Genomic DNA, 23,491 nt, shown 5'->3' on the forward strand with positions numbered 1-23,491 from the left:
TTGCTCTCCGGTAAGCACAGGGAGTTGGCGCAGGTCTCCTACCTGCCTTAGCCACACTCCCAGTGTGCCTTTTTTTGGGGCTGCCTCTCGGGCTTCCTTGCCAGCCGTGTTCCCTCGTATCGCTTGCTCCTCTCTCCGGCTGCCTTGCTCTCCTAGCTGCCTCCACCTGTTCCTATGGGAGGCGATCCCTTCCAGCCAGGATCTCCTCCCATGTGTAGTAGCAACCCTTGCCGTCCAAAACGTCCTCCCATGTCCAGGAGTCCTGACATCGCTGCTGCTGCTGCCCATTACCACGCTGCTTGGTCCTTTTGTGGTGGGTGTTTCTGTAACGGCATTCAGAGGTGGAAGGAGGATGGGACTAAAGCGCAGCGTGGTAAGTGTTCATGATGAATAAAATAACAGAACTATGGTCAGAATGTGACAGTTATTTCATAGTGTTGATGTCTTCACTATTATTCTACAATGTAGAAAATAGTAAAAAATAAAAACCCTTGAGTAGGTGTTCTAAAACCTTTGACTGGTAGTGATATAAAAATACATACATGCATACATACATACATAAATACATACACACAGAACAAAAATATTAATGCAACACCCAACAATTTCAAATATTTTACTGAGTTACAGTTCATAGAAGGAAATCGGTTAATTGAAATAAATTCATTAGGCCCAGAAAATCAGAATTAGTTTTTCCCTACAAAAGGGCTTCATTACAGACAGAAAATACTCCTCAGATGATCCCGCAGGTGAAGAAGCCAGATGTGGAGGTCCTAGGCTGGCATGGTTACACATGATCTGTGGTTGTGAGGCCGGTTGGATGTACTGCCAAATTCGATAAAAATTAAGTTGGAGGCGGCTTATGGTAGTTAAAATAAAATAAAATGATCAGGCAACAGCTCTGTTGGACATTCTTGCATTCTAGCACACTCCCTCAAAACTGGAGGCATATGTGGCATTACGTCGTGTGCAAATTTAGAGTGGCCTTTCATTGTCAACAGCACAAGCTGCACATGTGTAATGATCATGCTGTTTAACATTGATAGGCATCCCGCTAGCGGGACAACTTCCGGTGAAACTGGAGGGCGCGCAATTCAAATAAATAACCATAAAAATTATGGATATTAAACATTTTGGTACATACAAGTGTCTTATATCGGTTGAAAACTTAACTTCTTGTTAATCGAACTGCCCTTTCTGATTTACAGTAGCTAATAGAGCGAAAGCATGCCATGCGATTGTTTGAGGACGGCGCCCCACATCAAAATATTTTTCCATCGGCACAGGTTTCTTAAATTCACAACTAGCGATTAAATATTCATTTACTTTTTGAAAATCTTCCTCTGATTGGTCATCGAAAGCATCCCAACTATAACATGAAGTGTTGTTTTGGTAGATAAAATCCTTCTTTATATCCCAAAAAGTCTTCAGTTGGCACCATCGATTTGAGTAATCCACTCGTTCAACATGCAGAGAAAAGAATACAAAAATCTACCCCTAAACTTTGTTTCAACAAGTCAAAATAAGTTTCTATTTACTCCTCAGATACCCTAAAATGTAATCAAACTATAATATTTATTACAGAAAGAAGTATGTTCAATAGGAAACCCATTTGAGCAGGTGAGTCTTGTCTTCATCGTGCGCCCAAACACGAATTTCCAAGACTATCCCTGTACTAAAACGGATATTTCTTATTCATTTTGGAAGTTACAAGCCTGAAACCTTGAACATAGACTGCTGACACCCTGTGGAATCCATAGGAATAGAATGGAACTTCCAGCGCTGACAGAGATGGCCGCCTCGCTTCGCGTTCCTAGGAAACTATGTCAATGCCACTTAACCAGTTGCGACGAGCAAACCCGTATCCGGGAGCGTAATCATAGCCTCAAACGCATTAGCATAACGCAACGGACATAAATACCCCTAGAAACGTTTCCTATTTATGAAAATCGCAAATGAAATGAAATAAATATATTCAAACACAAGCTTAGCCTTTTGTTAACAACACTGTCATCTCAGATTTTCAAAATATGCGTTACAGCCAATGCTAGACAAGCATTTGTGTAAGTTTATCATGGCATAATGCTATGCTAGGCTCGTCTGGCAGCAGGCAACATTTTCACCAAAATAAGAAAAGCAACCAAATTAAATCATTTACCTTTGAAGAACTTCGGATGCTTTCACTCAGGAGACTCCCAGTTAGATAGCAAATGTTCCTTTTTTCCAAAAAGATTATTTTTGTAGGCGAAAAAGCTCCAGTTTCTTCACCATGCTTGGCTGAGAAATCGACCGAAAAATGCTACAACTATAACGGCAAACCTTTTTCAAAATTTGCTCCATAATATCGACAGAAACACGGCAAACGTTGTTTAGGATCCATCCTCAAGGTGTTTTTAACAAATATATTCGATAATATATCCGTCGAGGCAGTTGGTTTCTCATAAGAAGCGATTGGAAAAATGGCTACCTCAGTATTTTACGCAAGGTTTTCTGTGGGAGACACCATGTGACCACATGCCATATATGGTCCCTTACAGGCATTCTTCAAGGGAAATGCCTAAAAAGACGTCACAATGCTGTAGACACCTTGGGGAAAATGTAAGCTCATTCGTAGCTCATTCATAGCCATATGAGCAGTCATTGGCATGAGGCGGTTTCAAAAAATGCGGCACTTCCTGGTTGGATTTTTATCTGGGTTTCGCCTGTAACATCAGTTCTGTGGCACCCACAGACAATATCTTTGCAGTTTTGGAAACGTCAGAGTGTCTTCTTTCCAAAGCTGTCAATTATATGCATAGTCGAGCATCTTTTTGTGACAAAATATCTTGTTTAAAACGGGAACGTTTTTCATCCAAAAATTAAAATAGCGCCCCCTAAATCCAACTGGTTAATATAATTTTTACATACCCTACATTACTCATCTCATATGTATATACTGTACTCGATACCATCTACTGCATCTTGCCTATGCCATTCTGTACCATCACTCATTCATATATCTTTATGTACATATTCTTCATCCCTTTACACTTGTGTGTATAAGGTAGCTGTTGTGAAATTGTTAGGTTAGATTACTCGTTGGTTACTACTGCATTGTCGGAACTAGAAGCACAAGCATTTTGCTACACACGCATTAACATCTGCTAACCATGTGTATGTGACAAATAACATTTGATTTGATTTGAAAAAAAAAAAAAAAGGAGTTGCATCCTGGGAGCTAGTATTCAGCATTCCCCTATACTTTCCATTGTAAGACCATGGTATCTCAACAAAGAACGATCAGGTTAGTTTCTCTTTGGATTTTCTCCTATTGTGTTATAGTCTACTGCATTATTTTAATAATATTTCTACAAACTTCAAAGTGTTTTCTTTCCAATGGTACCAATTATATGCTTATCCTGGCTTCAGTTCACTTTTGGCACGTCAGTCAGGCGGAAATTGAGAAAAAAGGGGCCTAGCCCTAAGAAGTTATTAATCAGCTTCTTGATATGGCACACCCGTCAGGTGGATGGATTATATTGGCAAAGGAGAAATGCTCATTAACAGGAATGTAAACAAATGTGTGCACAAAATTTGAGCGAAATAAGCTTTTTGTGCATATGGAACATTTCTGGGATCTTTTATTTCAACTTTTGAAACATGGGACCAACACTTTACATTGATATTTCTGTTCAGTACATACATAGATACACACACACAACATTAGGAACACCTTCCTAATATTGAGTTGCACCTCCCATAATTGTAATTGTTGCATTAGCTCGCTGCTATTTCACCGTAATTTCAATACAAACAGGCTAATCACGAATCTACAGCCATCAACATACTGTTGTCCTGCATATCTAATGTGCTTCCTTGTGTCTATCATCAGAATAAACACCAATCAACTGGGATCGCTGGCTGGACAGTCCTTTCTTGAAAAACACAATGCAAGAGAGTTACGAAGTACGATCACATCTGTTACATGTGTCCTACCCACAATGCCTGTGTAAACCGTGGTAACATCCAACCTTTCATATGCAGACAAAGATCCCACTAATTTGCCATGCCTACTTCCATTTACCCGGAGTAAAGAACATGCCAAAATTAAAGCCACCTGAAGACTTAGTCATGATTCTTGCATTTTCAGACCCTGTAATGAAAATATAGTACATTGGTCTCTGCTTTTTTGCAGGTATAATCATGAACACTTCCATCATTTAACATCTTAATTTGTAATGCAAACAGCTCCTATGGTTTAACACCCCCCACAAATGTGCCAGTTACCCACGAATATAAAAGGGATATACCTGCAAGAAAGTGGTAAATAAGGGGCTGTTTTAAAGGGACTCAAACATTGCATTATTCTTTTTTACAGGTAATATACCATATCTTCTGTCTGAAATTAGTAAAAGAGAGAGAGAGATATAGGGATCAAGAGAGAGAGAGCACGCAACAGAGAGCAAGAGAGAGAGCAAGAGAGAGAGCGAGAGAACAGGTGTGCACAAGAGAGACCGAGGGGGAATAAAGAGACAGAAACACCCCACGCCAACCTCTAAGACTGAGGAAAAAGGGAGATTGAGAGGAGGAAAAATGGTGAATGGATAGATGGAGGAAGAAAATAATAACAAAAGAAGAGTCCTGCTAATTTTCTCTTCTATAGAAACACCTAACTCAACCTATACCTCGAAGAGGCTATTCTCACTGACGAACATTTAAGGAGAGAAACCTAAAACTTCTTACCTGGGAATATTGAAGACTCATGTTAAAAAGGAACCACCAGCTTTCATATGTTCTCATGTTCTGAGCAAGGAACTTAAACGTTAGCTTTCTTACATAGCACATATTTGCACTTTTACTTTCTTCTCCAACACTTTGTTTTTGCATTATTTAAACCAAATTGAACATGTTTCATTATTTACTTGAGGCTAAATTGATTTTATTGATGTATTATATTAAGTTAAATTAAGTGTTCATTCAGTATTGTTGTAATTGTCATTATTACAAAAAAAAAAAAAAAAAAAAAAAAAAAAAAAACGCCGATTAATCGCTATCGGCTTTTTTGGTCCTCCAATAATCGGTATCGGTATCGAAAAATCATAAATCGGTCGACCTCTAATTCACATGTGCAGACAACTAAATTGTTTATTTTATCGTTCGTAGATGCATAAGCTAGCTAAATGTAGCTTGCAAAACAATAACATAGCTTACGTTAGCATATCAAACATGAACGTTTTCCCCCTCTCATAGGAATATAAAAGTACAGTTTTAGCGTATTAAAGTTACCTTAGAACAAACCTAGCTTCATTTGATCAAAATCCTGAAAGTCATTATATGAGGTAAGCGCAAAATTGCGATTGAAATGTTTATAATCCCCCTGACAATTTCCGAATGTAACAGGCTGGTCCTGCAATTTCAGGTGAATACTCAATAAAACAAGTCTCAAATATATTGAAAATGTCTATACATTTCAGCTGTTTCAAAAACATTGCTCTGCTATTAGAATTTTTACTGTATCAATGTTGGGCTCAACTAAACAATTTTGTTTTCACTGCCCTGCTAAGAGGGGGGCAACTGTCAGGTGAGTGTCAGAGAAGACCGCCAGAGGTAGCGTTAGAGATGTGCGAAAAACACAAGTTTACATTACAGTAATGTCTCTCAAATCAATACCTCACGAGAATATCTCAAAATTCTCCTTAATTCTTGTCAATGAGAATATACCCTAAAATAAGAAAGATATTGATAGAGGGATAGAAGAATAGAGGGTGGGGGAGTTTTTCAATAACAAGAAAAGAGGAAGGGAGGGAGGAGAGATGGAGAGAAGTCAGAGGAAAGGTGACTTACTGGGACGATAATGACTGGAGGAGTAAAAAGAAGAAAGGAGAGAGGGAAGAGAGGGTGAGAGGTTAAACAATAGTTGGGAGAAGTAAAGAATTCATGGACGTTTAATTTGACCTTCCTGTACTTCTGGTCATGGTTATTGTAGAGACATATGTAAAACTCAGATTATTATTGGATGTAGCAATTATAGCCATGTCATCTAGATATAATAGCAGATTAATTCATTAATTAAAAAAATAATGAATTTTAATAATAGCATATTCCACTCATAGCTTCACAGTTCTATCCTCATAAGTCCTTTTAGACTGACTTCGTCCCAAACGGCACTCTATTCGCTATAAAGTGCAATAGTTTCAAAAGTAATGCACTATATAGGGATTAGTGTGCCATTTGGTACTCAGAGCCTTCATTTCCCTATGGGACCTGGTCAAAAGTAGTACACTAACTATGGAATAAGGTGCCATTTGGGATGCAGCCTCCATTTCTCCTTCCCTGGGGCATTCTAACCCTGTCACTAAACAGTGTCAATGACAGCCCTTGGGCTAGGGCTGGCCTAGTGTCCTACTAGAGAACAGACACAGACACACAGACACAGTAAACACAGATAGGGCTCACACGCGCAAACACACCCCTAACTGCACAGTATTAACATGCCATTCCATAAATGCCTTTAGAGGAAATACACAGAGGAAAAATACAGACAGAGAGAGAGAGAGACAGACAGAGAGGAAGGGTAGAGGCAGAAATTGTGAGATGGAGCGCGACAAAAATGTGTGATGAAAAAGAGTGAAAAAGGCAAAGAAAGTGAGAACAAGGAGAGAGAGAGAAAGAAGGGTGGCAGGGAGACCGAGATAAAGGGGGAGAAAGAGACAGAGATATTGATAGAGGGAGAGGGGGATGAGGGAAGTGTTTATTTAATTTGGGGCCTGAAATTTGATTCGATCCATGCCCTCATTCAAATGACCAACTGACTTAGGCTCAGTTCCAAATGGTCCCCTTTATAGTGCACTACTTTACTGCACGGTTCTGGTGAAACGCAGTGCACTACATAGGGAATATGGTGCAATTTGGGATGCAACCCAACTGTCTGTACTAATGAGGTGAGGAGAGGAGGACAACAACATCAGGAATTGACAGAGTGGGTGTGTGTGTGGACGTGTTTAACTGTACTTTTGGGGACCAGAAGTCCTCACAAGAATAGAAAACAAACAAAAATTTGACCAACTGGGAACATTGTGTTAGTCCCCACAAGGTCAAATGCTATTTCTAGGGGGTTTAGGGTTAGGAGCTATGGTTAGTTTGGGTTAGGAGCTAGGGTTAGGGGCTAGGTTTAGGGTTAGGGAAAATTTTGAATGGGACTGAATTTTGTGTCCCTGCATGGTTAGTTGTACACGACTGTCTGTGTGTAAAAGAGAGAGCGAGCGAGAGGACTCATGTTAGACAGAGAGAGAGGACCCACTAGGGCTGGGCGGTAAAACAGATTTTCATACCATCATACCGTTTCTGTACCATACCGGGGTATATGGTATTTGCGAATGTGCACACAAGGGGTGCTTTAAAAAAAAAGTGTACCCATGGTACATGGTCTGATATACCACGGCTTTCAGCCAATCACCATTCAGGGCTCAAACCACCCAGTTGATATTTTTGAATTTACATCTTAGATTTCTTATAGTTATAATGAACCTATAGTTAGTTATAAGCAGTGGCCTAGCACCCCCACCCCCGGAAAAATGGTATTGCAAACCATGCGGTCGGTAGGGCTGTGACGGTAACTGAGTGATCATGTAACTAACGGTTATGGATGAAGACCGTCATGAAAATAAAACAACCATTAAAGCCAATTTTAAAAACGCCTACATTTATTTAAGGATTGAAAATGTAAAAACATTAACTTTATTTTCATGTAGATAAACTTTACCTAACAGCGGGAGTTTTTTTATTTTATTTTTATTTCACCTTTATTTAACTAGACAAGTCAGTTAAGAACAAATTCTTATTTACAATGACGGCCAACCAAGAGGAAAATGGCCTCTTGCAGGGATGGGGGATTAAAAAAAGGTAGGACAAAACACATCATTACAAGAGAGACACTACAACACTACATAAAGAGAGACCTAAGACAACACAGCATGGCAGCAACATGGTAGCAACACAACATGGTAGTAGCACAAACATGGTACAAACATTGCTGGGTACAGACAACAGCACAAAAGGCAAATAGGAAGAGTCTACAATACATCACACTAAGCAGCCACAAGTGTCAGTAAGAGTGTCCATGATTGAGTCTGAATGTAGAGATGGAGATATAATTGTCCAGTTGGAGTGTTGTTTTGCAGCTCGTTCCAGTCGCTAGCTGCAGCGAACTGAAAAGATGTGTGGACTTTCTTTTATACAATGTTCTGGCTCTGAGGCCTATAATGCGCTAATGTTGTGTCAAATGGACAACAATGCACCAATCCTCTCCAACCTGGTATTGTGTAATTTGATATGGAATCTTTTCTTAATTTATAGACAAATCCATGCTGATCAAGCCCAGTCCTGGCCGATATGCTGCCCTAGGTGAGTAAAAAAAAAAATGCTGACCTCTTATCCCCGCAAAGTATAATGGAAGCCTACACTGTAGCCTACAGTGTCAGCCACAATGCACTTTTATGAATGCCCATGTGGTAGCCTACTGTTTGTAAAACATGCAATTTACCATTAATCCCTATCACTTGGTTACATGTCTGTTAATAGATATATTAAAGAAATTTACCGTTCTCATTCTCAGAGTGGAAACATAGTTTTGGTTTATTTCATACCATAATTTACTCACTGCATGTGAGCAATAAGCGTGTCTGGTTTCTCTGTTCTGTTAATGTTGATGGAGCACGGGGCCTGGGCACGCATAGAAGTAGGCCTACCTAGCCTACTTCTCGCAAATGTAAAATGTAGGAAAGTGCCCAGCTGGGCTTCTCAGTCATTTTTTCTTCACCTCAAACAGTTAGTCAACAATATCATTTTTTTTTATTATAATAGTTCATCAAGGTATTGTAAAAGAAAATTAAACACTCTCCCCCTCTATAATCAGCGTTGCTGATAAATAGGCTATGGACATGTTGCGTGTATTTGTTTCTATTTGAATGATTGTCAACTTAATCTTCATACTATAGCATAGCTGTCCACTTTATACATTCCTTGTCTATTCATTATCTTATAGCCTACTGATGATGATTTAATCTTGTAAAAGGCCTGTTTTCAGTAGTTATTATTTATCTCATTATGGCATCCTCTCTTTGAAGAAGAAATGTCAATGCCACCATAGCTGCAGGAAGTATGGGTGCTGAGAGTGCTGCAGCACCACCGGAAAATACATACATATTGATAAAAATACATAAAAAAATGTGAAAAAAGTTTGCCACTAAAGTAGTGCACTGTTTTTACTAGTCCTGTATTAGCAGACCTAAATAGCCATCTGTAGCACAGGTAAACATTTTTGGTCTGTAGAACATCGTCCTGCGGCTATGAATGCCACTGCCATAAAATGATAAAAGCAGCAGAATTTGTGACGCTATGCGGATATTTCGGAAAAGTGGGAGACAACCCATCAGACTTCATTTTAATGGTTTTGTGCATCGAAATAGGATCTGTATTAAAAACAATTATAAACAGAAAAGCCAATAGACAAGGACAAGGTAGGCATAGGCCTAGATCTTTATTTTGACTCTATTAATGTTCTGTCAATACGAAAAAGCAACAGATCCTCTCCAACCTGACATTTCTTAATTTGTTGATTTAAGTAATAACCTGAACAATCATAATGAAATGTCATGATAATAACAAAGTGGAATGGCTTGTTTCAATTGGGTGTTGGCGGGGGCCTGGGCACACATAGAAGTAGGCCTACCTAGCCTTCTATGTGTACCAGGTGCCCCCACCCCGCCACCTCCCAATTGACCTGGCCAATTACCATAACCTCAAATTCCAAGACTGCCACTGCCCTAACGGTCACCATTTTGAAATACCCTGGTATACAGTATAAACAGTACATCGCCTAAGCCTAGGACCCACCATGTTAGGGAAGGTGGGAGATTTTTTGTTTAAGTTAAAGAAGGGAGGAGGTGGAAGAGTTAGAACAGGGGGATGATAAAGGAGAGATGAAGACAGTCATAACAAGAGAAAGGACTTCTCCTCTACTTATAAGGTTATACATGTAACATTTCAAAGTGCCAAATCTCAATTACATAGCCATGGGGACCAGGGCAAAAAAGTATGAAAAACGTATGCAAGTCACTCTGGATAAGAGTGTCTGCTATAAATGACTAAAATGTAAATGTAGAGAGTGAGTAACTACTGTATAAGAAAGAGAGAGAGAGAAAAGAATACACTTACCATGTTGGCCCCACCAGTCCAGTAAAGGAAGAATCCATCTGGGTCTACCTTCAGAGTAATCAGGGTGGGGTGGCTGCTGTTGGGCTCCTACACACACACACACACAAACACACAGGTTAATACACCGAGATATACACCCTGTGCAATGCACGTTTGACCAACATGTGACCAACCGAGGTTCGACTCTGGGTTTCCTGCATGCCACAAGACTTTGTTAGCCTGCTGAGCTAAAGCATAGGCATTAGCTGGGGAGCTAATGCAAGTCTTCAGGTCTCAGACACAAGTCTCATACCTTGAGTCTTATGTCCAATGCTGGCTATGAGAGGGGTAAAAGAGAGAGAAAAAAACATCAAAATGCTTTATTGTCAGACATTTTCTATTGTTTGTTGCATTGAACACTCTAGGGTGAAGATTCCCCTAGGTTCAGATCTAGGATCAATTTCCCTCCCCCAATCCTAAACTTAACTATTAGTGGGGAAATGAAAGACTGACCCAACATCAGCCAGCATCTAGGGGCAACTTCGCCCTAAACCACATTAGGGTTGGGCGGTATCTAGGATTTCATACATTCATACCATTCCTGTACCATACCAGGGTATACGGTTATATTTATAAACACTGCATACATTTTAAACTATTACTGAAAAGACTGCATGCACAAAAATGTTGTGCTTTGTTAATTTGGCGCAGGTTTCTCGTTATATACTGAACAAAAACATAAACGCAACATGTAAAGTGTTGATCCAATGTTTCATTACCTGAAGTAAGAGATCCCAGAAATGTTCCATATGCCGATAAAGCTTATTTCTCTCAAATTTTGTGCACAAATTTGTTTACATCCCTGTTAGTGAGTATCTCTTTTGGCAAGAAAATCCATCGAAATCCAGCCACTTTTATGCAGTTTTTGTGCAGTTTTGTCATACAACACAGTGCCACAGATGTCTAAAGTTTTGAGGAAGCATGCAATTGGCATGCTGACTGCAGGAATGTCCATCAGAACTTTGCCAGAGAATTGAATGTTAATTTCTCTACCATAAACCGCCTCCAACGTCGTTTTAGAGAATTTGGCAGTACGTCCAACCGGCCTCACAAGCGCAGACCATGTGTAACCACGCCAGCCCAGGGCATCCACATCCGGCGTCTTCACCTGCGGGATTGTCTGAGACCACCCACCCAGCTGATGACACTGAGGAGTATTTCGGTCTGTAATAAAGTCCTTTGGTGGGGGAAAAACTCATTAGGATTGGCTGGGCCTTGCTCCCCAATGGGTGGCCTGGCTCCCAAGTGGATGGGCCTGTGCCCTCTCAGGTCCACCCATGCCCAAGTCATGTAAATTCCGTAGATTCGAACCCATTGAATTGATTTCAATTGACTGATTTCCTTATATGAACTGTAACTCAGTAAAATCGTTGAAATTGTTGCATTTTGCATTTATATTTTTGTTCAGTATAAAATCAGCTGTGATGTTGTGATGTTTCAAAAGGTTCTGAACCTTTCTATTCTCATAGTTTCTACAGATTGTCAATTAAAAGATAATAATAATACTCAGCAAAGGTGTTTATATTGATCGATTGACTAGGACTTTTTTTTTTTTTACAACCAAAAACAAGCTACATATGGGGACTACCAAAACAAGTGATCTCATGATTCTGTCTCTTAACAGCTAAATCTGCACAGCTGGGATGGTTGTATCCCCATTATATAACTTTCTATTGGTTGCAAGAATTGTGTATAATAATTCAAATTGAAAAACTCTACGTTGTGAATCCGGGGTCGTTTTGTGTATCAGTTCATAAACCATGTGTCATGGAATCGTTACAACAAAAATCTCCTCCCAACTATTCTGCAACCTGTATGGTGCAGCTGTCAAATTTTTGGTCCTTAAATTAAACTGGTATACTTTATAATTGATCACCATTTTCTTTAGCCAATTTTGGTCTTTACTGCAGAGTCGACAGACAAGTCCCTTACCTTTCCACTTGCCTCCTCCATTTTTGCGGTAATGCTTCAATCTGTTGGTTGTAATTTTGGAAAGAGCAGATATCTCCATATATTTTTGTTAACTGCATGTGTGACATAACTCCACCAGTCCTATTTATGATATCATTTACAAAGATTATTTGCTGTATATTTTAGAAGTATTGGAATTAGGCCAAGACAGGACTTCAGTAGGCTATCTAAAGGAAATATCAATTGAGAACTTTATGTTTTCTGAAATTTGTTTATCTGGAAGTTTCTGAATGACAAAAATAATTGCAAATTGTTGTGGACCTGTAAACTGATCATTTTAATTCAATAATGTTTTGCATTTACTTTTTCCCGAACCTAAATATGCTGCAATGCCCGTGAATTCTGAAACATTGTCTACTCGGGGAAAAATGGAAACTAAAGTTCAACTACTTACAGTGGTAGCCTACACACTTCAATGCAAAATATCAGCTGTCGGTTCACCTGTATGTTATAAACCGGCTCCCTTTTGGATGCATAGAGCAAAAACTTGAAAGGTGGGGAATTTCTTCTGCAATGATCATGCGAATTAAATAAATAACAGGAAATAGATGACCATTTCTAATTATTTTAGGATGCAAAGATGAGAAAATCAATGTATTTTTTCTCACTAACCAGCAAATGATCACATATTGTTATTATATTTAGCTACCTGTTATTTTTTTTGTTATGAATAAGAGTGTCATCCTATATTCCCAATTTGCACAAGGCTACTAGGCAGTGGTATAAAGTACTTACAGTGGGGCAAAAAAATAGTCAGCCACCAATTGTGCAAGTTCTCCCACTTAAAAAGATGAGAGAGGCCTGTAATTTTCATCATAGGTACACTTCAACTATGAGACAAAATGAGAGAAAAAAAATCCTAAAATCACATTGTAGGATTTTTAATGAATTTATTTGCAAATTATGGTGGAAAATAAGTATTTGGTCACCTACAAACAAGCAAGATTTCTGGCTCTCACAGACCTGTAACTTCTTCTTTAAGAGGCTCCTCTGTCCTCCACTCGTTACCTGTATTAATGGCACCCGTTTGAACTTGTTATCAGTATAAAAGACACCTGTCCACAACCTCAAACAGTCACACTCCAAACTCCACTATGGCCAAGACCAAAGAGCTGTCAAAGGACACCAGAAACAAAATTGTAGACCTGCATCAGGCTGGGAAGACTGAATCTGCAATAGGTAAGCAGCTTGGTTTGAAGAAATCAACTGTGGGAGCAATTATTAGGAAATGGAAGACATACAAGACCACTGATAATCTCCCTCGATCTGGGGCTCCACGCAAGATCTCACCCCGTGGGGTCAAAATTATCACAAGAACGGTGAGCAAAAATCCCAGAACCACACGGGGGGACCTAGTGAATGACCTGCAGAGAGCTGGGACCAAAGTAACAAAGCCTACCATCAGTAACACACTACGCCGCCAGGGACTCAAATCCTGCAGTGCCTGACGTGTCCCCCTGCTTAAGCCAGTACATGTCCAGGCCCGTCTGAAGTCTAATTGCAAACAAAGGTTTCTGTACCAAATATTAAGTTCTGCTTTTCTGATGTATCAAATACTTATGTCATGCAATAAAATGCAAATGAATTACTTAAAAATCATACAATGTGATTTTCTGGATTTTTGTTTTAGATTCCGTCTCTCACAGTTGACGTGTACCTATGATAAAAATTACAGACCTCTACATGCTTTGTAAGTAGGAAAACCTGCAAAATCGGCAGTGTATCAAATATTTGTTCTCCCCACTGTATACAAAAAAAGCTAAGAAAAATGTCTACTATGTGGTACATATTATAAGAAGACTGTGCACAGTCATTACAAGCAATGTGATTATAATAAAAATAAATATTGAGTGAAGTACAGCACAGCGTAGCAACATATCATTGTCACAAACGTGAAGGGGGACTAGTCCTTACTGAACCACTTATCAAGTATCGGCTGACATATTTTGTAACATTTTGGACACTTCTACTGAAAGTATTGTATCAAAACTTTTCCATAGGCATTTCATTGTAACCACATCTCAAAAAAGGTATGTGCAGTTTCCAATTTCCAAATTTGCAATATGAGCCGTTTGGCTAACAGAGTAGAGAGAGACAGCCTTCCCATCCAGGTTATTTCCATAAAAAGACAGATCAGTGGATCTGGGGCTATAACTCAATCAAAAGCTTTTGATAAGTAATCAAATATGAGCTCCCAGTAATTTATAATTCTTAAATCAGAGTTACCTATAGGCACAGATCTAGGATCAGCTAAACGTTATCATAAACAAAACTAACGATTAGGGGCAAACATAAAACTGACCTTAGGTCTAGAGCTAACTACTCTGTTATACATTTAAGGAATACTCTACTGTGGAAAAACAAAAGAAAAATCAGTAATCTCCACCCTAATCTTTCTCTTCTTTCTTCCATCCCTTGCTTTCATTTCTCCCTTCCTTTTTTGAAGTGATTTTGATGTGCTTTCTCCTCCCCTCCACTCCACCACATTTCTCTCTCTAGCACGCTCTCTTCAGCCATCTCTTTTTCTCTATCGTTCTGTCTCATCCGTAACCATTTACCGTAAATGGAGGTTTTACTTTCCACCATCTTACAAACACACACACAATTTGCATGTAGAACAGCCTGTTGTGTTTTGCCTAAACGCTTCGTTGGTGATCATCTGTCTAACCACAATTGCCCCCTCCAAGCAGGGCACTGTGAACAGAATTGTCTCGTTGAGTGCCTTTAGAAAGTATTCACACCCATTGACTTTTTCCACATTTTGTTGTGGGATAAAAATGTATTTAATCGTCATTTTTTTGTCAACGTTCTAAACAAAATTCTCTGTAATGTCAAAGTGGAAAACTAATTCTAACATTTGTCAAAAAGATTATGAAACATAAAATACTAATATATCTTGATAACATAAGTATTCAACCCCCTGAGTCAATAAAATGTTAGAATCACCTTTGGCAGCGATTACAGCTGTGAGTCGTTCTGGGTAAGTCTCTAAGAACTTTGCACACCTGGATTGTACAATATTTGCACATTATTCTTTAAAGAAATTATTGGGCAATCGGACTAAGGAAGGTGGGTACCAGGTAGAAAAGTACCACCGGCACCTGGTAACCCAAAGACCCAAGAGAGAGTGGGTAACTCAGAGTCCGATAGCCGAAAAAGAGAGACGGCAATCGGACTAAGGAAGGTGGGTACCAGGTAGAAAAGTACCACCGGTAACCCAGTGTGGACTTAGGTTCTGGGTGGAAAGCGGCCGGGTGACCAGGTGCACATGGGCCTTTTTTGGGTTCCCAGGTGCACAACGTTCATTTTGGGTCACCAGGTGCACGACGGCCGTTTTGGGTTACCAGGTGCACGACGTCCTTTTTGGGTCACCAGGTGCACGCGGTTCGTAAGAGCGCGGCTATCTGCTTTATAGCCCGAGGAAGGGTGCTTAAGTGTGGGTGCCCTGGTTCACCTGGTGTGCGAGGTTGTGGAGGTGGGGGGGGTCCCCTGCTGGAATCATCCCCGGAAATAGAGTGGTGTTACCCGGGTGGTGAGTGAGGGCCTAACTGCCTGAAGGTCCATATTTCCACTGTCCTTAAGGGGGGCAGAGCAGTCAGCCTCTGTGGAGGTGAGCTGCTCTGTCCCCCTTTTTTTAGGCCCATTTCCCCAATCACCAGGCCCAGAGTTGGACATAGTGCAATTTCTGTGATTTATTTACCATACATTTTGGGTTACCAGTTGCACGTTTTCAATCACCAGTTGCACAACAATCAGTATCCATCGTGATATTTTAAACAGTCCATAAAGCACTAAATGAGGGCCCCCACGGAAAGAGGGCCGTAGTAGGGTGCTTCCATAGCGGGCATTAATATGAGAATGACCCTTAAATGCATTTTGGAGCCTATTTTAATTTTTGGGTTCCCAGGTGCACATTTCAGATCACCAGTTGCACAACAATGAGTATCCATCAGAACATGTTAAAGTGTCCATAAATCCCTCAGGACGGCCCCTATGGAAAGACGGCCCTATGAAAGAGGGGGTTACCGTAGTAGGGTACTCCTATAACAGGGCATTAATATGAGAATGACCCTTAAATGCATTTTGGAGCATATTTTAATTTTTGGGTTCCCAGGTGCCTATTTCAGATCACCAGTTGCACGGATGTATATCCTCATCCAGCACTTGGCTACCTTAAGAGAGTCACAGCTACTCCCGTATTTTACGCGCACAGAAGAAAAAAAATAAACCACTCAGGACGGGCCCCCATTGATAGAGGGCCGTAGTAGGGTGCTTCCATAGCGGGCATGGGTATCCACCACCATGCTTGAAAATATGAAAAGTGGTACTCAGTGATGTGTGTGGGATTTGCCCCAACATAACGCTTTGTATTGAGGACAAAAAGTGCCTTGCTGCAGACAGAATGCATTTTTTGAACATTTTTATTATGTACAGGCTTCCTTCTTTTCACTCTGTTAATTAGGTTAGTACTTTATAATAACTACAATGCTGTAGATCCATCCTCAGTTTTCTCCTATCAACGTTTTAAAGTCACCATTGGCCTCATGATGAAACCCCTGAGTGGTTTTCCTTCCTCTCTGCCAATTGTGTTAGGAAGGACTAGAGATCGACCGATTATGCTTTTTCAAACGCCGATAATTGGAGGACCAAATAAAAGTCGTTGCCGATTAAATCGGCCATTTTTTTTTACACGTATTTATTTTTTGTAACAATGACAATTACAACAATACTGAAAGAACACTTCTATTTAAACTTAATATAATACATCAATATAATCAATTTAGCCTCAAATAATGAAACATGTTCAATTTGGTTTAAATAATGCAAAAACAAAGTTTTGGAGAAGAAAGTAAAAGTGCAATATGTGTAATATATGTAAAAAAGCTAATGTTTAAGTTTCTTGCTCAGAACATGAGAACACATGAAAGCTGGGGGTTCCTTTTAACATGAGTCGTCAATATTCCCCGGTAAGAAGTTTTAGGTTGTAGTTATTATAGGAATTATAGGACTATTTCTCTCTATAACATTTCATATACCTTTGACTATTGGATGTTCTTATAGGCACTTTAGTATTGCCAGTGTAACAGTATAGCTTCCGTCCCTCTCCTCGACCCTACCTGGGCTCGAACCAGGAACACATCGACAATAGCCACCCGCGAAGCATTGTTACCAATCGCTCCACAAAAGCCGCGGCAACTACTTCCAAGGTCTCAGAGCGAGTGACGTCACCGATTGAAATGCTATTAGCGCGCACCCCGCTAACTAGCTAGCCATTTCACATCGGTTACACCAGCCTAATCTTGGGAGTCTCGGGAAGTCATAAACAGCTCAACGCTTGAAGCGTGAAGAGCTGCTGGCAAATGCACAAAAGTGCTGTTTGAATGAATGCTTACGAGGCTGCTGCTGCCTACTACCGCTCAGTCAGACAGCTCTATCAAATCATAGACTTAATTATAACATAATAACACACAGAAATACGAGCCTTATGTCAATAATATGGTCAAATCTGGAAACTATCATTTTGAAAACAAACGTTTTTTCTTTCAGTGAAATACGGAACCGTTCCGTATTTTATCTAATGGGTGGTATCCATAAGTCTAAATATTCCTGTTACATTGCACAACCTTCAATGTTATGTCATAGTTACGTAAAATTCTGGCAAATTAGTTCGCAACGAGCCAGGCGGCCCAAACTGTTGCATATACCCTGACTCTGCGTACAATGAACGCAAGAGAAGTGACACAATTTCCCTAGTTTAATATTGCCTGCTAACCTGGATTTCTTTTAGCTAAATATGCAGGTTTAAAAAAATATACTTCTGAGTATTGATTTTAAGAAAGGCATTGATGTTTATGGTTAGGTACATTCGTGCAACGATTGTGCTTTTTTCGCAAATGCGCTTTTGTTAAATCATCCCCCGTTTGGCGACGTTGGCTGTCTATGTTAGGAAGAAATAGTCTTCACACAGTTCGCAACGAACCAGGCGGCCCAAACTGCTGCATATACCCTGACTCTGTTGCACAATACGCAAGACAAGTGACACAATTTTCCTAGTTAAAAGAAATTCATGTTAGCAGGCAATATTAACTAAATATGCAGGTTTAAAAATATATACTTGCATATTGATTTTAAGAAAGGCGTTGATGTTTATGGTTAGGTACACATTGGTGCAACGACAGTGCTTTTTCGCAAATGCGCTTGTTAAATCACCCGGTTGGTGAAGTAGGGTATGATTCAATGATAAATTAACAGACACCGCATCGATTATATGCAACGCAGGACAAGCTAGATAAACTATTAAATATCATCAACCATGTGTAGTTAACTTGTGATTATGTTAAGATGGATTGTTTTTTATAAGATACATTTAATGCTAGCTAGCACCTTACCGTGGCTCCTTGCTGCACTAGCATAACAGGTAGTCAGCCTGCCATGCAGTCTCCTCGTGGATTGCAATGTAATCAAAAATGCCGATTACCGATTGTTATGAATTGTTTTTTTAAATTTTTTAATTTTTTTATTTTTTTTATCGGCCCTAATTAATAGGCCATTCCGATTAATCGGTCGACCTCTAGGAAGGACGCCTGTATCTTTGTCGTGACTTGGTGTATTGATACACCATCCAAAGTGTAATTGATAAATTCACCATGTTGAAACACAGTGCATGCAATTTATTTTTAGCACATTTTTACACGTGAACTTATTTAGGCTTGCCATAGCAAAGGGGTTGAATACTAATTGACACAACATTTTTACAAATTTATTAATTTGTAAAAATGTCCAAAAACATAATTCCACTGACATTATGGGGTATTTTTTTAACCTTTATTTAACTAGGCAAGTTAGTTAAGAACAAATTCTTATTTTCAATGACGGCCTAGGAACAGCCTGTTCAGGGTCAGAACGACAGATTTGTACCTTGTCAGCTCGGGGATTTGAAATTGCAACCTTACAGTTACTAGTCCAATGCTCTAACCACTAGGCTACCACACTACCGCCCCTGTGTGTAGGCCAGTGACACAAAATATCAATTTAATACATTTTAAATTAGGCTGTATCAATAAAATGTGGACAAAGTCAAGAGGTGTGAATACGTTCTGAAGGCACTGTAAATGATAATAACAGAGCAATGTTTTTGAAACAGCTGAAATGTATAAACATTCTCCTGAATTCCCTTTTATTCGAGATTGTTTTATTGAGGTTTTACCTGAAATTGAAGTAACAGCCTGTTACATTCTGAAATTGTAGCAGTAACTGTCATCTGGCTATGGAAGCCCATTCCAACCGAAAATAAAATACATATAGATCATAAATATAAGTTATATTTTTTCATTAGAAGCATCTTGTGGCATCTTTTTTTAATGTCAATTACTATTCAAAAAAATTGATATACGCAAGTCAAACAACATCAGTCAACATTTTGAGATAGTAGATCATTCAAATACAATACGTTTTTTCATTTGTAACATTGTGCGGTGATTTCACAGGTCCCAGAGTGGTGGAGGGGAAATTGTTTTCCAGGGGCCCAGAGATCTGGTAGACTAACCTAACCAGGAAAAACTCTCGGTATAACATAGTAATAAATCAGCTGTGAAAAAAAAAACAGTTTTATATGGGCTATGATGGGACCAGATTTTTTCTAAATCAGGTTATATGATAAAACAAAATAATAAACTCCTGGAAAAACTCCTGGCCCTAAGGAGGATAAAATTCTGTCAAACAAATCAAGAGACGAATCAGTAGAAACAACTGTTTTTTTCATGGGGTGGTAGGTAGCCTAGTGGTTATAGTGTTGGACTAGTAACCAAAAGGTTGCAAGATCGAATCCCCGAGCTAACAAGGTAAAAATCTGTCGTTCTGCCCCTGAACAAAGCAGTTAACCCACTGTTCCTAGGCCGTCATTGAAAATAAGAATTTGTTCTTAACTGACTTGGCTAGTTAAATAAAAGATAAATTTGCAATATATTTTATTAAACCAAACCAAAAGTGCTTGGGCAAATGCCAGATCGCACACACATTTGCAGGCAGCCCTGCTGTGCTGATCTCTGCAACATGAAGAGAAATGAAAAAACATAACTGATATGTATTTTATTTTTGCCGGGAATGGGCTTCCATATATAACAGCTCAACTCCTCAGTGAATTATACCCACGTTTTCAGTCGCAATTTGCTTTTCCCACATGTAGCCTGATTTCCATGATATTGATCAAAATTAAGCATGTGGTAAGGTAGGCCTATTGTATTTATATATTCATATTAGCAGGATAATCGTTCATTTTTGATAGGCTAACGTTACTTGATGAAGACCTGTCGTTAGCTTTAACTAGCAGTAACGCAGTGCTTTAATTAGCGAAGCTAAAATGTAATGAGTGTACAGATGAGAAAATAAACCCTGCACATGCTTGTGAATTGTTGCATTATTCAAGAGTGTAATATGGTTTTGTTGCAATAATTAAGTGTATAATATGGTAGATGCATGAAGAGTTGCATGAAGAGTTCTTGCTTAACTTTAACTAGTAGCTAGCTAGCTAACCCTCTTTCGGCTCGTGATATTCTAGTCGCTAATGGGAATTAAAACGTGTATGTAAATTGAATAGATAACTCTATTCAGTGAGAATACTACCAAAGAAAAAGAGGGTGAGAGAAGAGCGGTAGAGAGAGGAAAAGAGGGGAGGGGACGGGGGAGAGAGGGGCAGAATGTTTTCATTATGTTCACTATAAAAGGTGACGTCTGGGTTTTCAGCACCTCTAATAAACCAGTCATTATACAGGGACAACCAGACTGTGTGTGTGTGTGTGGCTGCTTTGGCAACAAAGGTTGATGACAGTCAATAACCTTTGGACTCTGGTGAGGAGAGGAAAGGGGTTAGAGGGGAAGGGACGACAGGAAAATAATTAAGCGAAATATAAGGAGAGGGAAAGAGAGATGGAGAGGGAAAGAAGTCAAAGTGGTAAAGAAAAAGAGCAAGAGGGAATGAGGAGAGGAAGACAGAGACCGTGAGAATAACAACAAGGGTAGGGAAAGAAATGACACAGAGAAGGAGAGAAAATGACAGACAGAGAGAATGAAAAGAGAAAAAGACAGGGAGGGAGAGACAGATATAGAGCACAAGTAAGGACAAAGAGAGTGGGTACAGGAAATCAAATGTTATTTTTCACGTGCTGAATACAACAGGTATTCTTACCGTGAAATGCTTACTTTACAATCCCATTACCAACAATGCAGTTAAGAAAATAGTGTTAAGAAAATATTTACTAAATAAACTAAAGAAAGATTGTGAGAAAGAGAGGGATGAGGAGGAGGGGGAACAGAGGGGTGGTGAGAAGCAGAATATGTATCTCAATCCCAAAATGCTTCACTTCACATCTGAGTTTGACCTAAGACCTTTCTCTCTCTTTCTTTTCCCCTCTGGCTCAACCACTCTTCCTTCTCCATTCATCTCTCATGTTAACGCCGTGTTTCACTAAGTGGTGTGACTCGCTTAGACAAACAGTGGCAGGTTTCTCCCATTTCCTCCCTCCCTTCCTCTACATTTCTCACCCCTCTGTGAGACTAATGGCTTGATTCACTGTGTGGTGTAACTCTTTAACAAACTCTTTTCTCCCTCCCTCCTTCCTAACTTATTCAGTCATCATGTCAGTCCCTCTGTCTCTCCCTTCATCTCTTTAATCATAAAGAACATTCAGAAGCCTATCTATCTATGATAGACATTTCACTTTCAGATAATCCACTAGAGCTGCATCCCAAATTCTACAATATTCCCATTACAGTGGACTACATTTGAACAAGGCCCATTGAGGGAATATGGTAGTATTGCACAGTAGGGGTCTAAATGTTTAAACAAAAATGGGATTGTTAACGTCCCGCCCAAAAATGGATGACGCAGATGCAGGAAGTAAACAGCATAGTGGGTTAATTTCCGCAACATCTAAGAGCATCGAAGAGCAAGGCTCAACTTTTCTGCTGTTTTGGTGCCCTGGCTACCACGATGTGATCACTGGAAGCGAACCTGTGCAGATACTGTGCGAGTGCGAAGAGTTGCATCTCGCTCATCTCAATATCCTAGCCTATTCATTGATAACAGGCCCTGATTTACTGAAGTTGCGAGACAATGCAAGCCAAGGAATTGCGAGATACAGCATTCCATTGCGAGGTACAGCTTTTGATTGCCGATAGATAGGCCTAGTGCACGGTTCTGACTGCTTCCCTGATGGCCGACAGGCCTATGCTATTCTACTCCCCTCACTCAGCTTTAGGCTAACTTTTCGTGCCAGCTTACAGCTGAATCTAACATCAATTCACTGCACAAGTACTTTGTTTGTTATAATATGCAAACCATAACGCAAAATAAGCTGATTTTAAAGCTGATTGCCACCAAACATTATTACTTCACTTTAAAATCGGTCTCTCTCTCACGTCTCTCCTAAAGATAATCTATTACCTCAGCGAACTGATTGTGTGTGAGAATAGGGCTCCACCACCCTTGTCTCATGAATGTCATTACTGGTTAATAGTGCTGAGAGATTAACCAAAATGTTGGTTATTTTTCGGGGGGTTTTAAATGTCAGACATCCGTTAAATTATTTGAATTCCATTTTGTTCGTACTCAATGCCCACATTGCGCAATGTCTCTAGAGCAGTGGAGGCTCCTCAGAGGATGGGGAGGACCATCCTCCTCAGGGAATTTCATAAAAATAGTGAAACATTTAAAAAAGTTGTCATTCTTTGATAAAACTACAGTACCAGTCAAAAGTTTGGACACACCTACTCATTCAAGGTTTTTCTTTATTTGTACTATTTTCTACATTTTAGAATAATAGTGAAGACATCGATTTTAGATTTTAGATTCTTCAAAGTAGCCACCCATGTCCTTGATGACAGCTTTGCACACACTTGGCATTCTCTAAACCAGCTTCATGAGGAATGCTTTTCCATGTGGGAACTTGAAGGAGTTCCCACATATGCTGAGCACTTGTTGGCTGCTTTTCCTTCACTCTGCAGTCCAACTCATCCCAATCCTTCTCAATTGGGTTGAGGTTGGGTGATTGTGGAGGCCAGGTCCATCACGCTCCTTCTTGGTCAAAAAGCACTTACACAGCCTGGAGGTGTGTTTTGGGTCATTGTTCTGTTGAAAAACAAATGATAGTTCCACTAAGCACAAACCAGATGGGATGGCGTATCACTGCAGAATGCTGTGGTAGCAATGCTGGTTAAGTGTGCCTTGAATTCTAAATAAATCACTGGCAGTGTCATGAGCAAAGCACCCCCACACCATCACACCACCTCC

General features: G+C 39.7%; 1 protein-coding gene across 2 annotated transcripts in view; it reads right to left on the minus strand.

The window, feature by feature from the left end:
• LOC112214487 (phospholipase C, beta 3 (phosphatidylinositol-specific)) overlaps positions 1 to 23,491 on the minus strand; it is a 101,747-nt gene that overhangs the window by 71,583 nt on the left and 6,673 nt on the right. For both annotated transcript variants that reach the window (XM_024373263.2, XM_024373264.2), the window contains exon 2: positions 10,195 to 10,281. In XM_024373263.2, the coding sequence (XP_024229031.1) occupies positions 10,195 to 10,281 (87 nt within the window). The remainder of the gene's footprint in view (positions 1 to 10,194; positions 10,282 to 23,491) is intronic.

The sequence above is a fragment of the Oncorhynchus tshawytscha genome, linkage group LG15 (genome assembly GCF_018296145.1).
Source record: "Oncorhynchus tshawytscha isolate Ot180627B linkage group LG15, Otsh_v2.0, whole genome shotgun sequence".
NCBI classification, from domain to species: domain Eukaryota; kingdom Metazoa; phylum Chordata; class Actinopteri; order Salmoniformes; family Salmonidae; genus Oncorhynchus; species Oncorhynchus tshawytscha.